The following is a 16159-nucleotide window of genomic DNA, read 5'->3' as shown; positions in this document are numbered from 1 at the left end:
TGAGACTATAGATGAAGGTGTTGTTGACACAGGTTCTCTCCCTGCATGTTTCTAGTTAGAATGGAACCACAGCTCCAGAACAGCACGCATCTATCTGTCTCTGAGGGGGGAATAGAAAGAAAAAAAATACCCTAAAACCCCCAAACCTTCTTTCTGTTGCTTTCTCGTGGAAATCCATGTTTACTGCAAAGATATGTAAGGTAGCTCTTCTTGGATTTGTTCAGGCTGATGATCTGAGAGCTCAGGAAGAAGGAAGCAGGGGCAGGCACAAGGGAAATGCTAGTGCATCTGCAGTGGATGAGGATGATACAGGATGTGTAGACTTATTAAAATGTGTGTGTGTGTGTGTGTGTGTGTGTGTGTGTGCACACGCGCGCTCGCGTGAGCACGTGTGCGCATGTGCAGGTCAGAGGACATTCTACTATGTGGGTCAAACTCATGTGGTCAGGGTTGGTGGCAAGGGCCTTTACCTACTTGTTGGCCCTACCTCTGGTTTTTCTGAGACAGGATTTCCTGCAGCCCAGGCTGACCTTGAATTCACTGTGCAGCTGAGAAGCTCCTGCCTCCACCTCCCAGTGTGTACCACCTTCATGTTTATGTTTCCTTCTGAGCCTAGGCTGTATGCTTGCTAGCAAAGCACTGCACCAATTGAGCCACTTCCTGGTTCTTATTCGTAGGAATAGACTTGAAGCTCTGCATCAAGGAACCCACTGTTTCCTAGCTCAGCTGACAACAACTGTCCAACCACAATTCTCAGATTAGCTCACTGAGTGTAAGCCATCCCCGGCCCTAGGCTTCATTGGCACTCGGGGATTGGTCTTACAGCAGGAACAAAGAAAACAGAGACACACAAGAAGATAAGCCCTCTGACTGCTGACTATCCTGTTTATTTAAAGGTTATGAAATCAGATCCAGACAGGATGTACTCTAACACACTTTTGGGGAAGACTCTGAGGGAAGGAAAAGGCTGAGGAGAAAAGAAAAAAGAACCCACCTTAGGTTCAAAAATACCCCCCCCACACACACACCCACACACCTTCTTTTCTTTTGTTTTTGAGATAGGGTTTCCCTGTGTAGACCAGGCTGGCCTCAAACTCAAGAGATCCACCTGCCTCTTCCTCCTGAGTGCTGGGATTAAAGGTGTATACCACCCCCGCCAGTTAGGTTAAGAAATTCTTAAATGAACTTTTCATTTTGAAGCTATGAATCTTATTCCAAGCTATATCAATGTTAATAGCAGTTAACTTAGAAAGTTTTTAGGGGCCTCGTATAACAATCAGGGATGGTTTTAAGATGTATAGCAATCTGCACGTTACTAAGTGAATCAAAAAAGAAACTAATGCCAAATTACTCACGGTGTTTTGCCAGCTGGCCCATGTACAACTACAGGCTGGCATTTAGTGACCACCGTAGCTGTAAGTAATGCAGACAGGAACAAGCAATAAATAAATAAATACAACCTCGACCATAGGACTCCAACTGTAGTCATGATTCATTTGGTCTCTGCATCTGTGTAGAACGTATGTATCTGCACCTGAATGCTGGGTTTACAGGTATGCATGTCACACCTAGCTCTGCACAGGGTGGTGGGGATCAGTCTCAGGAGTCTATGCTTGCAAGGCAGGCACTTTACCCACTGAACCATGGTTCTCAGAGCCTTGAAACTATGTTCCTTGTTTCTTAAAAAAAAAAAAAAAAAAAAAAGCTGATTGAGTGTAGCCATCTAAGAGCATTCGCTGTAACACAGGCTAATGACATGTTAAATGGCTGCTGGTTCTGTCAGTCTGATTACTGTGACCTGATGCACCACCCAAATAAAAACCCTGTCAATGAGTTCGCTGTGGTTGGGCAGGGTGACATTTTGGTGGCAACAGCAATTTATTGGTTGTGATGCTATAGTGTTGATTCCAGCAGAGAGCATCTGGTATTTAAAGATGTTTCTGAGAAAGGTGGGTGTTTTAACTTAGAAGGTACTTGGAATAAAGCATTAGTCACAAACTTAGTAATAGCATTATGTATTAAGGTATCTGGTACTTATTTATGTAGTTGGTTAGTTTTGAAACAGGGTCTCATATAGCCCAGGCTGGCCTCAGATTGACTATGTAACCAAAGATGATCTTGAACTTGAAATCTTCCTGCCTCTTCCTCCTGTGTGCTGGGATTACAAGCTTTTGCCACCACAGCTGGTTCATACAGTGCTGGGGACCGTAGCAGTAGAGTCAGGTGTGGTAGCTAAGAACTCAACAACTCAGCCACATCCCCATCCCCCACAAGGTTATTATCTGAGCACCAGAGATAGAAGTAGGACGTACCATTCCCTGCCTGAGATGGCAGCCTGTCTTCCCCCTCATCTTTCAGTGTTTCTTCTTCGTCATTAGCCGACTGCTCAGCTTCCAACTGTTCAGAGCATTGTTTTACACAGTCCAAACTAGCTTGATCATTTTTGGAGGTGCTTTTCTGAGAAACATCTTCCTCATTTTTGTTCCTATCCTGCATATGGTTGAGGCTAGCTAGAATGATAAGAATATGATAATTTAAATGTAACAAGCACAGATTAAAATGTCACTGCTCAATTTTATTTAAAAAAAATAAAGTTAACAATGTTTATTCAGACTTATAAAATATTCATCAGGAAGGGAATGTTTGCCTTGCCTCCTGAAGGTTCCCTTTTAAGATGCATGGATACACGAAAATGGAAACAAACAAATAAAGAATGTGTCTACAGATGAGGAGAGTCGGGAGAACCGGAGGCAGGGAGGGCACGGAGGAGAGGGTGGAGTCCAGAACTGTAACAGAGCAACAGTAGATTATTACACATAGCACAGGCTGACAGGGCCATGCTCTGAGAGCCCCACCTTAGCTGGGAGCTGCTGCTGAGCCTAACTCAGGGGCTTACATCACTGGATACACTCTGGATGGAATTGGAGAGCAACACAGACCATCAGACAGAGGAGTAATGATCACAGTCTGAACTCCCAGCCTCCCCCCCCCTCCGCTCCCCAATGATGCTGGCTTGGCTGGCTTAGAACTATAGACATCCATCTACTTCTGCCTCCAAAGAGCTAGGATTAAAGGCATATGCAGCCACGCCCAGCTGATGCCCATTATTAAAGGGTGACTCTGACTGTTCTGACGTAGAGTCCAAAGGGCAAGCAAGACTAGGGTGGAGGATGCTACCGGGTCTTGATGAAGCTGCTAACGGCTTTCGATGGCGGCAATAGGCCTAGGCGCTGGTAGACTGATGTATTTTGGAGTTTATCCATTGAGGGAAGGTGAGAAGGAGATCACGGATACTATTGAGGTTTGTTCTTTTAATTTTTAAATTTATTTTCATTTAATGCATATGTATATTTTACCTGCATATGTATCTCTGCACCATGTGCATACAGGGCTCATGGAGGCCAGAAGATGGTATCAAATCCTCTGGGACTGGAGCAGTCTTTTTTTTTTTTTTAATTTTTTTGGTTTTTTGAGACAGGGTTTCTCTGTGTAGCCCTGGCTGTCCTGGAACTCACTCTGTAGATCAGGCTGGCCTCGAACTCAGAAATCTACCTGCCTCTGCCTCCCAAGTGCTGGATTAAAGGCGTGTGCCACCATAACCCGGCCCTGGAGCAGTCTTATGGGTGCTGGGAATCTGGGTCTCCAGAAGAATAGCCCAGACAAACCTGCACAATAAAAGCTGACACCTGGTGTCTTCTTCAGTCATTTTCCACTTTATTTTTGTCTCTCATTGAACCCAGAGCTAACTGATTTGGCTTTGCTGGCTAGCCAGCTAAGTTCCAGAAATCTGTCTGTCTCAACATTCCCAGGTTGGGGATGTATGCTGTACTTGGCTTTCTATGTGGGTGCTAAGATTCAAACTTGGGTACCCTAGCACCCAACCACCACCACTAAGACACGGTTTCTCTGTGTAGCCCTGGCTGTCTTGGAACTCACTCTGTAGACCAGGCTGTCCTCAAACTCAGAGATCCACCTGCTCTGCCTCCCAAGTGCTGGAGTTAAAGCCACTAGCCAGGCCTCAAACTTAAGTCTTAATGCTTATACAGCAAGAAGTAGACGGACTATCTCCTCAGCCCCAACAATTCTAGCCTGAAATATGTTAAGCCTGAGGTTCCCACTGGGTACCAAAACAGAAATGTTTTGTAGGTTCCACTGGATAAAACCACTCTGGCATCAAGTCAGAGATACAAAGTTGGGCAATTTCGGCTGTTAGTTGTTAAATATCATAATTCAGTGTATGCACTATTTATTTCAAAGCACTAAAGGCCTGGATTAGCAGCTTTAGTGGACTGTACCATCCTACATGGCTCCTTTAATGTTTTTGGATTCTACTGTTTCTTCAAGAGTTTCAAGAAAGCAATATTAAAATTTTTATTAGTATTAATTCTGTCCTTTAAAACCTTGGGGGCACAAACAAACCAAGGTATGAGATCATTATGCCAATGTAACAATATACTACTGAGCACTGTAACATTGAGGTACACTGTTACTTGAAATTCTTATCTATTCTCTAAGCAGACTACTTCATGCTCGCAACTGGAATTAGTTTAAGTTTCTTGGCAGGTTGCTTATTCAATCGTAGGTCTAGAAACTTCCACTGTTGCTCCTGGCATTAAAAGGAAAAAATGAGAACTATCAAACACATAGTAAACTATGATTTTTTTTCTAAGCTAGTCACTGTCTACACTTGCTGTGAGCTGCCATTATAAGTTGCTTTATTTTGATTGCGCCAGCTGGGATTGCAGGGGGTCTCATTAACTGTGGCAAGGACATCACATAGGCAGAGTGTGTGGTTCTAGTTTAGTTTCAGAGACCAGGTGCCCACATAACAAACACAACCCCCCAGATGGCCACTTGTCAATTTTGACAGAGTTCTCAGAAGTAAGAGAGGAAAGACTCAGCTACTGATGTACTTTCCTTCAGATTAACAGAGAGGAGGAGGAAGAGGGGGAAATTGTAACGTCAGAGTTCTTAGCTCTGTCCAGGTTCTAGCCAGTTGTTGGAAGACAATTGGACATACAGGAGAACCACTGTGAACAACTGTATAATTGATAAAATAACCTATTTCTAGTTTCCCAAACTGTCAAATGTGGCATTTTTTTCATTGCCATAAAAATATTCTCTGGAACTGAAAACAGAGAGAATACTAATGATGTTTTTCTGCTACATTGTATTTTTGTGTATGTAGGTGTTGGTCAGATTCTTTTCATAAGACCTTGAGAAGAGCTTATGAGTTGTTAAGGAAGAAATATGGCACAATGTATACTAAACAGGCCAAGTAGTTACAAAGTGATCCCATTTAAATATAAAAATCATTTAACTTCCTTAAAACCAAGAATATCTACTTCTTTTATAACAGCAGGTCTGTGATGGGCAGCACATTTGCTACCATAGCAACAAGGCTCCTCCTGCCCACTGAGCTCACATCCTGCTGACATTATTCAGAAATATCCATTTGTGCCAAGTTAATGCCAAGCCAGTGACATTCTTGACAGAACCAGGAGTCAGTCACATTCCACAGGGGATGAATCTACAGTCTTCATTTAGTGAAATTCTTATTCCCTTTTAAGGGCTGCAGGCCCTGCTGAGTCATGAGGCACTGTGACAACAATAGCACCCAAAAGCTCGGGTGAGAGCCTGGCCTGGCACCCTCCCTGCCAACCTCACCTCCACCTTCTGTGCACTTACCAGCTCTGCCCTGAGGGTTCTCACACATCTCACAGTAAGGAAGGCCTGGGTCATTGAGGAATGTGCAGAAGCCACACTGCCACCCCTTCTCAGGAAGGGCTGCGGAGGCCAATGGGGACTTAATGTCATGGACACCTTCCATGGATGTGGCTTTGGCTCGCAAGGATGGTCTTTCCTCCAGTGCACTGCTATGGTCCTGGGTGCTCAAGGACTTCAACCTTTTAGCTTCAGGTTCAAACCCATTTTTGTCAGCAGTGTCATCACTTGTAGCCATTTTTCTAGGATCTGAGGCCACTGTCGCCTTCTCCTTGAATGCCTCTGACTCATCACAGGATGTTTCCAACTGTCTCTTTTTCCGTTTTGGTAAGAAGAATGATCGAATATCATGCTGTTTTTCTTTTTCAAACTGAAATCAGCCAAGAGTTATCAAATGAGGGAGCAACTGTTCTTCCTAAATGAAAGAACTTAGCATTTTCATTAACCAGACTGACTGGAAAGGAATCCAATTATAGTACCACTCTTCATAAATACACATAACTCAGTGGAATGAATATAGTCATGTACTGAATGAGCACAGCCACGTACTTCCTATGTGTCTTTGCTTGGCACATACTGTGTGCTGCACTCATTGACCCTTGTGCTAGTCCCCAGAAGGAGGCTTCAGGTGAGGAAATTAGAGACGTTATAAAATAAAAATACACTTTATACACTACCTGCCTTAGATGCCCATCTGGTAAAGGAGGGAACTGCGTACGTAGACATTTCAAGCAAATAAAATAGTATTTTAAGTCAGATGGGAACCTAGAAAAATGCTTCCATGGCCAAACTGTAAACACACTGTATATAACTATGACACCCACGTTAAAACATTATACCGGCTAGGAAACACTTTTCAAATAGCATTAAAATATTTATTCTGACCACCACATGCACATGCATACACGTAAATGTGTACTCCCACATGTATTTTACATACCTGCAAACATACAAACACACAGACACATAACAGATATACACACAAATGAAAAAGAAAAGCTTTCCTTTGTTTTATTTTATTTTTTTGGTTTTTCGAGACAGGGTTTCTCTGTGTACCCATGGCTGTCCTGGAACTCACTCTGTAGACCAGGCTGGCCTCGAACTCAGAAATCCGCCTGCCTCTGCCTCCCAAGTGCTGAGATTAAAGGTGTGTGCCACCACTGCCCGGCCTTTCCTTTGTTTTCAAGGGTTCCATTAACTTCTAACCTTGTAGCCTAAAACGTCATAATTACCTACATCTATCTGTACCTATAGAATCCATAAGCATATATCTCAAAATTCTACTCAGCACTCAGGATACTTTATTCCACGTGAGTAACAGTTTTCCATTTCTACATTTTCATGATGTCTTTGATAATTCTTCCTTCTCATTTTGTCTGTCCTTATTTTTCTGGGATCTCTGTTAGCGGAATGTTGGGTCTACCGTTTACATCTTCTTATTAGTCTCATGGTTTCCTTTTGTCCTTTTCCCTCTAAAATATTAAGCTTTCCTCTGCTTGGCTTCCCTCTTGAGTACAGAATTATTTTAGCTTGGCAGTCATGTGCATTTTTAAATATTACATTTCTTTATTTACTATGTATATGTATGATGTATATCTGTGTAGACACTTGGGTGCTAGAGCACATGTGTGGAGGTCAGAGGTCAACTTGTAGGCGTCAGTTCTCCCTAGAACTGTGTCATCAGGCTTGGTGGCAAGTGCCTTCACTGGGTGAGCCATCTCCCCAGCATAGTAGTTGCGTGCATTTAACATCCAATAGTGGCGTCTTGTTTCCTGTGCCTTTTTCAGTTTTCTGTCTTCATTCACATTTGTGGTATTACCCGAGTCTGAAGCTACTAACCAGAGTTTTAACCAGGTTACCTTCAGCATCTGTCTTAGTGTTTGGTTACTTCTGCTTACCCTTGCCATTTCCTTCCCAGACAATCAGTGGCCCTTTGGTTATGCCTTCACATAAAGAGTGAGAAACAGGGAAGGGGCTGGTGAAATGGTTCAGTAGGTAAAAGTGTGTGCTGTGCGAGTCCATCAATCTGAGTGCAATCCCTGGAGACCTCTAAGGGACCCCCCAAACGCATGGAATGGGAAGGCTGCCATGGGACTCAGGACACAAGAGGCCGAGCACCAAGATTTGGTAGGACACCCTGGTTGCATGTGAGGATTAAAAAACATGCTGGACCTGCAGTGGTCATAATCGTTCGCCTTGGCCTCCTAGTTTCTGACTTACTATATACAAGACTGATGTCTTCAGTTATGAAATAGGAAATACAAGGAGATAAACTGATTGACTGGAAGATCAAAAGATAAGAGAGAAGGAAATAGCATTCTTAGATGTATGAGGACCAGTGGGTGCTGGAGTAAGTTTGAGCAGGGGCAGGAAGGAAAGAGAATATGGATAAATAAAAGAGAGAATATGAATGGAGGAGAGCTGACCTGGGCATCTAAGAACCACACGTGTGCAGGTGGAGAAGGCAGCAGGAATGGATGTCCAGCCACATGGAGGCAGTTTGAGAAGGGAAGAAAAGGTGAAATGAAGACAGGAGAACATTAAGGGTGAATAAAGGCAAGAAGCCAGATGAACTCACACATGGTAGATGGAGATTTAACCTTCCATGATTAAAACCAGTACAGTTTCAACTGGGAGGTTCGATATTCTTCAATTCTGGGATGTTTTCTTGGGCTACTTTTGCTTTTTCTATCTTTTCTTTCTGAATCTTTTTATTTTTTCTTTCTGGGTGGTCTCCTTATCTTTTCTTTCCTTGCTAAATTATTAATGTGAGTATTATAAAATTTTAGTTTCTGTCCTGTTTGTTGATTTTTCCCTTAGACTGTATCATAGATATAATAATTTCTTTTATTTTTCTGGGCTATTAAGGACACTTCTGCTTTGTGTTTTTCTGCTCTTTACAGGTCACTGCTTGTTGTATTGGTGGCCCTTCCTTGACATAAAGAATTCAGCTTTGCATAATGCTGGTAGCCTTTCGCTACCACAATAACACTCAAGTCCTCTTCCTAAAAGAATCACACACAGGGCCTATAATAAAGATTTTCTTAATTAAGCTATTGCTAGAGATTTTAATCCCATTTATTATTTTGCATGTGTGGGCACGCATGCAGGTGCATGTATGTGTGTGGTGGGGGGAGGTCAGAGGACAGTGTGCAGGAGTTGATTCTACCATGTGCTTTCCTAGGGTTAAAATGACTTAATGTGTCTGCTCACATTTAAGAAGTTACACAAAGATGTCTTTACAGTATAGCTATCAATAATGGCTCTGTGGAAGAGCCTTAAAGCTTCCCAGAAGATTCTTGGTCTAGTATAATTTGTCTCCTCAAATGACACAGTGGTGGTGACCAGGGAGCAGATCAAACAAAAGTGATAAAAACCTTATACTGACTGAAGTCTTTCCTTCCATCTATTTGTTTTCAATTTAGTTAATAGCCCTCAACTGCCTCTTTTCTTAGATAAGCAGTTTAAAACTTTTTTTTTTTAATGAAAAGCAAATAAAGCATGTCAGCGTGATGGCTATTATTGGTTGTCAACTTGACTATATCTGGAATTAACTAAAATCCAAAATGAAAGGCACACCTGTGAGGGATTTTTGCTTAATTTGAAGTTGGAAGATCTAATCTGGATCTCGAGAAAGAACTTTATGTCAGATCTTTTGAGAGGGGAGAACACATGCCTTCAATCTTGAAGTGGGAAGGCATACCTTTAATCCAAATCTAATCTGGGCCTTCCCTTCTGCTGGAAGCCTATGTAAGAATTTAGAAGGGAGATTTTGCTCTTTTCCTGCTTGCCCTTGCCTTGCTAGCAAGTCTGTTCCTTCACTGGCTTTGGAGCCTACTTTTCCGGATTCCAGGGTATACCTAAGAACAGGCAAGGCAGCTGGCCTCATGGACTCAGCTATTCCTGGACTCTTGGACTTTTCTTTCACACTCAGCCATTGTTGGATTAGCTGGACCACAGCCTATTAGTCATTCTAGTAAATTTCCTTTCTATATAGACAGAGATTCATTCTGTAAGTTGTTAGTGAAACCTAACAACAGTCAGTATAGCTATATATGAAATACACATTAGTGAGCCAACACATACATTCAGTTGTGTTTATAGCGATCAGAATCTTTGACAGAATCTCTGTGCTGTACTGCATGATCATTGTTGTGTGTCCATATGTGGAGGTCTGAGATGTAGGGTGTCTTTCTCAATCACTTTCCACTTTATAAATGGAAGCAAGGTCTCTTATCAAACTCAGTGCTCACTGTTTTGGCTAGTTGGGCTGGCTAGCCTGTCTGGATGAGCCACGTCTCTGCCTCCTTTGTGCTGGGATTATAGGTGGGTCACCGTGTGTACCAGGCTCTTAGTGGCTTCTGGACACCTAAGCTCCAGTCCTCATACCTCGATCAATTCCCCCCACAAAGTCATCCCCAGGCCTCCCTCTAGTCTTTCAAATAATTGTTTCTTTAAAGACTTTCCTTCTCAGCTCATTCCCTCCCCCCACCCAAAAAAAAGTATGCAGGACTTCTTAAAATGAAAGCAATCTTCCCACTAATATCTCTTAAAGCAATCTTCCCACAGTGAATCTTCAGGACCTTCAAATATAGCAGACCTCCTTGAGTAAGCAACTGACTTAAGCTTTTTTTTTTTATTATTATTACATTGGGAAAGTAGCATTTGAGAGATTCTCATTTTGTGCTAGAGGGAACGCAGAGAGCTGCACAGCGGTGAGAGACTGCAGTTGGAAACAGAGGTCAGCCTCTGCCATGCTGGAGATCACCAGCAGTGTGTGGTCGTGAGGAGGTGACTCCCGAGTATCTGCTGATCTGAAACCACATGCCACTGGGTATTACAGACAAAGACTTCAAGCAAATGAAGTTCAGGAAGGAGGAAGTGGCTGGAAATAAATCACTGTCATAATTTCTCAAACCAAAGGATATGCCAAGAATATAATTCTTGCAAATAGTGCGTGATCAGTGAGGATTCTAGCTAATTTTGTAAGGATGGCTGAGTTGGATAATGAGGAAGTCTGTCAGAGGTAATGAAACTTACATGCGAGTATCTGGCTGCAGGGCTGCCAGAGGCTGGCAGACTGAGCTTCACTTTACAGTCCTCAGTTAGAAACCTGATTCCTAGCATCAGTCAAGCTTTCTGATGAGAGCCTCTGGGCAACAGAGGAGGAAGTTACTGATGAGGGCTCTTATGACACGTAGCAGCTATGACTGGCAGAAAAACAAGACAGAAAATCTCTGTGATACACTCTAGAGGTAATTTATGCTGGTTGGGAACAGAGAAGGGTTAGTGATCTATGTATTGTAAGCCACAGACAGCCTCTAAGGGCCTGGGAAGCCTCTGTGACTGACCATACACACTTGTTTGAATCGTGTGTGCACTTTGTGGGAGAAGGTCTTTATTCCCTCCACAGTCCCAAAGGAACTCAGGACCCAACTAAGGTGAAGTCCTGAGAACACAGCATCTGCAGAGCACTCATGGTTACTGGCTCCATCTCCCTCACTGGCTTACAGTGGATAAAGAGGGGCTGAGTGTTCACATGTGAAAGTGCACACTGGTGGTAGAGGAAACACACAGAAACACAGTGTATGCCTGGGAGTAACGCTAGTGACTGTACAGAAGCCTGAAGGCCACTGAGGGTCCTGCTGTACTTCTCTTTGACTTACTTACTCCTTTGAGCTAAGGCTTCTCACTGAACTTAGAAGTCACCACTTTTCAGAAGGGACTGCTGGGTAGCAAGCCCCAGTGATCCTTCTATGTTAGCTCCCCATGGTGCTGAGGCTGTAGGTGTTGGGGGCTGGGAATCTGAACTCTGGGCTTCGTGTTTGCACAAGTACTCTTACCCACTGAGCCATCTCTCCACCCCCAAGGAAACTAAGTATGAAGTGTATTTCTTGGTTTCTTTTTTTTGGAGAGAGAATATCATATATCCCAGGCTGGCCTGGGACTTGCTCAGTAGCTGAGGGTGACTTTAAACTCCAGATCTTCCTGATCTTGCCTCCCCAGTGGTGGGACAGTGGGTGGAGGCCACCATTTCTGGCTTCCTGTTTTGCAGAAGTATCTGAGTACTTGCGGACTCCTCTGGCTTCAAAGACTACTTTACAGTATGACGGGTGTACCCGCAGAGTGACTCCTGTGCAGTCAGAACACCACTGTAGGTGCTCTGCCCACCTCTGCAACTGTACTCTGAGAAAGAGCTGGGCCAGGAGTGGTCACACAGTAGAGAGAGGGACACTGGATGAGGTGAGTGGAGACGTGCCCGGAGTCCAGGAATCCACTGTACCGAGAGGACATAAGGAACTCAAACGTAGAAGCTGGAGAGAGCTGAGGGGTTAAGAGCAAGGACTATTACAGAGGATCCAGGTTTGGTTCCCAGTATCCACATCACACAGTTCACAAACACCTGTAACTCCAGCTCCAGAGGTTCCTATGCCTCTGGCTTCCATGGACACTTGTACTTACAAGCACACGCCCATCCAAATCCGCACATAGTAACCAAATAAAACCCTAAAGAAAAAGAACCCAAATATCATGCAGCTTAAAACGAAACACACTGTCCTTAATACTTTAAGATGAGACACAGTGACATCCAGCAGGTAGGCAGATGTTTGGGAAATGGATAGTTAATCAGAGGGCACAGTTTTTTACATGATACTGATTTGTAGACTCATATACTATATTAAATTGCAGGTCTGTAGGATACTGGTAGAAATAGGTACGGAGCATGGATCTGTGAGGTGAGGAGACCAGAAATTCAAGGGCATCCATGGCTGCAGAGACTCAGCAGCTTAGGATATAGAAGAGGCTGTTTCAGAAACAAACAAAAAAGGCTTCCAGTGATTTTTTTTTTTTTTTTAAAAACAGAGTTTTATGTACCTCAAGCTGGCCTTGAACTGGTTATATAGCAAAAAGAAAACTCTAACTCTTGACCCTCTTGCCTTAAGGGCTAAGACTGTAGGCAAGAGCCATAATACCCATTTCTCTAATGGTTTCTATGTTTTATTTTCTGTATTTTGTTGTTCAGCTGAGTTTTTTGTTGAGCATCCACTTCTAGGGCTGGTGACTATTGGACCATGGTTCAGGAATGCAGTCATGTGAGAATTCTGAGTGCTGTGAGCACACTTCAAGAAAAAAGAGAACAATTGTTGTGACTTCAGGTTCTTCAAAACATAGAATTGTTCTTGGAATGTATTTTTGTGTTCCTCCCAGGTGTAGGAGTGCGTTTACTCCAAATTACTCATTATTGCTGGCTGATGTTATTCCATCAAATATTTAAACTATCCTGTCTATGCCTCTATGGAAAAACATGTCTTTGCTACATGTGGCTTGTCCTTATGATTATTTTCAGTGTAAACTCCCGGGAACTTTACTTGGGTGATCTTTCTTAACCCTCAGAGCATAAATTGTCTGAGCTTTGAATAGAGTTGCATATTACACGAGACTGTATTCTGCCTTACTTACGGGCTCCATTCTCCGAGGTCCCACCACCTCTAGGGATGTGGTGGTGACAGTCCTGGAGATCTCCTTGGATCCACAATTCAAAGCATCTGAGGAGAAGGTACTACTATTTCCCAAACAAACATGTTGTCTAAATACATTTATCAATAATGTAGCTTCCCTTGTGACTCAAGAGGCTAAGAGTTGTTGGTCTCAGCACAACAGACCAGGACCTCCAAACAGACTGCTGGGTGGATTATTGTTCTTAGCAACAATTTATTAGTTTTAATTTTATGTATGTATGCCTGCATATATGTCTGTGCAACACATGCATGTCTGGTGCCCACAGAGGCCAGAAGGGGGTGTGGACCTTCTGCTGCTGGAGTTACAGTTGTGAGCTGCTGCATACTGGGAGCTAGTAACTGAACTCAGGTCCTCTGCAATCGCAGCCAGTGCTCTTAACCACTGAGTCACCTCTCCAGTCCTGCAGTCTAGTTTTTGGTAATGAATAACTTTATCATTTCTACTCTTTTTTAGTGAGGCAGTAACACAGAAAGATAAAATATTTTTATGAGCTAGTAAAGCTATTTTACTGAATAGCTTATGGCATTCTTGCACTTAGAAAAGTCACTATAGTAATATTATAGACAAATAACCAATTTATCAGAACTATTTGTTCTTTAATTACAGCAAGTGAGTCTCTTTAGGTATGATAAATAAGGAACTTAAAAGTAGGCATTTTAAAACAGGCAATAGGATCTGACTTGACAGACATTTTCATCACAATTCCCAGAAATGAAATCACACCTATGTTAAAGAGCCTACAGGGTTGACTGACTGATTAGAACTTCCCAGACTGTGGGAAGATAAAAGTTGGAGCCAAAATCATCTTGGGCAAACTTTAGTATCCCATTCCCTCCTACAGTTGGACACCACACAGCCTAGAACTTGTAATGCAGACCAGGCTGGCCTTGAACTTGCAGGACCTTTCTGCTTCTGCTTCCTGAGTTCTAGGATTATAGGCATGCACTACCATGTCTGGCTCCCTGGCCTTCTTCTGGGAAGCTTTCTGGGCTCTGCAAGCACACTCTTAAGTTTCCAGCTCTGGTCAGCAGGCAGCACCTGACAACTACAGCAGCTATTTCCCAGCTCAGCTGTAAGCTGCCTCCCTCCTGGTGCTACTGCTGTGTCAAATGCCTTGATTACGACTTGTTTTCCTCTATAAAACTTCATGGAACTGTTTCCACATTGGAACTTGCTATTTGGATCAACCGGAATCGGAATCCATGCTGCCAGGCCATGGACACTCAGATTTATCTTCATTATAAAGCGTCTCTTAAGTCCTTTTGAGGCAAAAGCTGCCTTTGCATAGACAGATAGGAGAAATTTCTTTGCTTACACAGCTAACAGTCACTGTGTCCCTATCCTTTGTTTAATACAACAAAGAAAAAGGTTTCCTCTGGCGAGAAGTGCTGGGAGTCTGAACTGCAAGATGCCCCTGACTCAGAGTGCTCTCTCTGAGAGGCTGGGGACCTTCATCAGGGTTTTGCCTCCGGGTAAATGCAGGGTCCTTTGAGACAAATGCCCTAACCTTGATGACAAGACTGGAAGTCAGTTATTAGAGCTGAAGGAGTAGAAAAGGAAATGCAGTGAAACTCATAAAAACAATGGAACACTTCAAAGCTGGTGCTGATCCAGCAGAGACCCGACCACCAATGTTGGAGCACTGAAGTCAGGGATAATAGACCCTGATCGAAAGGCCTCTGCAAGAAGCCATCCTGCCTCCTGTCACTCGGCTCCATTCCTAACAAAACTAATAAACCTGCTTTACAAATGACCACTGGGGTGACATGCCGGCCTCCAGAAAGAAGATGCTGAACGGATGGCAGGAACGGCAACTGAAGATCCTTCACACTGTAAACTCCAGGGAGAGTGTTTTCAAAGGACTAGAGTGACAGGAAGGGCTTAGTCCTCTAACTAGAAGACACGTGGATTTAAATTACCCTGAAAAAGAGATCGCTGCTTTCTCCACCCCTCTAGATGTTCCAAACAGATCACTCCCATGTAGCTGAAAAAATAAAAAATTCAACAGTCACCCATTCTGAGATACACCTAGTCTCACTCTGCAGGAACAGAGAACAAAACAAACCAACTCTATTCCACTCTGGTGTGAAACAAAAGAAAAACATAAAATAGAATAAATACAGAAATAAAATGTGGCTGGCAAAAGGCTGGGGGTTGGGGATTAAAAGTATCTGTTACTTGTTCTGACAACCTGATCGTGATCCCTGAGACCTGCACGGTAGAAGGAAAGAGCAGACTCCTGCAATTTGTCCTTTGACTGGCACATACAACGTGCATATTTACTTTTCTGTGTAAATATATATGTTTGCATGTAGCTTTTCACATTGTAGCAATGATATCCCAAAGGAGCAAAAATAATCATAATTTTTCAGATAGTATCTTACAGCAAAAGAAAGTAGGAAGCTAGCTCCTTAAAGGAAAGACCAGCAACAGGTATGGGTCAAATATAGTTCAACAGGGATTTGGGATATTTTGTTCCCCAGAAAGCAAGGAAGCCCTCCTAGAATTATGGGGATACAGGGTTGAAGACATGGCTCAGTAGATGGAGTTAGTGTTGGCCAAGTAGTATGAGGACCTCAGTTCAAATGTCAAATACCCGTGTCCAAATACAGTAACCCATGCCTGTACCCCCAGCACTGTGCGGTGTGGGAACAGGAGGGTCATTGGTGCTTGCTGGCTGTCAATCTAGTTCAAGGTCCTGTGAGAAAGCCGTTGCAATGGAATAAGGGTGTGTGCAATAGAGCAGAACACCTGATATTCTCTTCTGGCCTTCAACTGCATGTGTACTTATAGACATAGGCACCTTTTACTACACACACGCACACACACACACACACACACACACACACACACACACACACACACACAGAGAGAGAGAGAGAGAGAGAGAGAGAGAGAGAGAGAGAGAGAGAGA

General features: G+C 43.2%; 1 protein-coding gene across 4 annotated transcripts in view; it reads right to left on the bottom strand.

Annotated features, from left to right (window-relative positions):
• The window catches only part of Zranb3 (zinc finger RANBP2-type containing 3), a 149353-nt gene that overhangs the window by 21241 nt on the left and 111953 nt on the right, over positions 1–16159 (bottom strand). For all 4 annotated transcript variants that reach the window (XM_028771483.1, XM_028771482.1, XM_028771484.1 and 1 more), the window contains 2 exons: positions 5689–6094; positions 2313–2510 (listed from right to left, as the gene is read on the bottom strand). In XM_028771483.1, the coding sequence (XP_028627316.1) occupies positions 2313–2510; positions 5689–6094 (604 nt within the window). The remainder of the gene's footprint in view (positions 1–2312; positions 2511–5688; positions 6095–16159) is intronic.

Source organism: Grammomys surdaster, unplaced genomic scaffold (assembly GCF_004785775.1).
Source record: "Grammomys surdaster isolate TR1022 unplaced genomic scaffold, NIH_TR_1.0 208, whole genome shotgun sequence".
In the NCBI taxonomy this organism is placed as follows: domain Eukaryota; kingdom Metazoa; phylum Chordata; class Mammalia; order Rodentia; family Muridae; genus Grammomys; species Grammomys surdaster.
The sequence above is the reverse complement of the archived record's forward strand: the minus strand, read 5'-3'. Positions and strand labels throughout refer to the sequence as shown.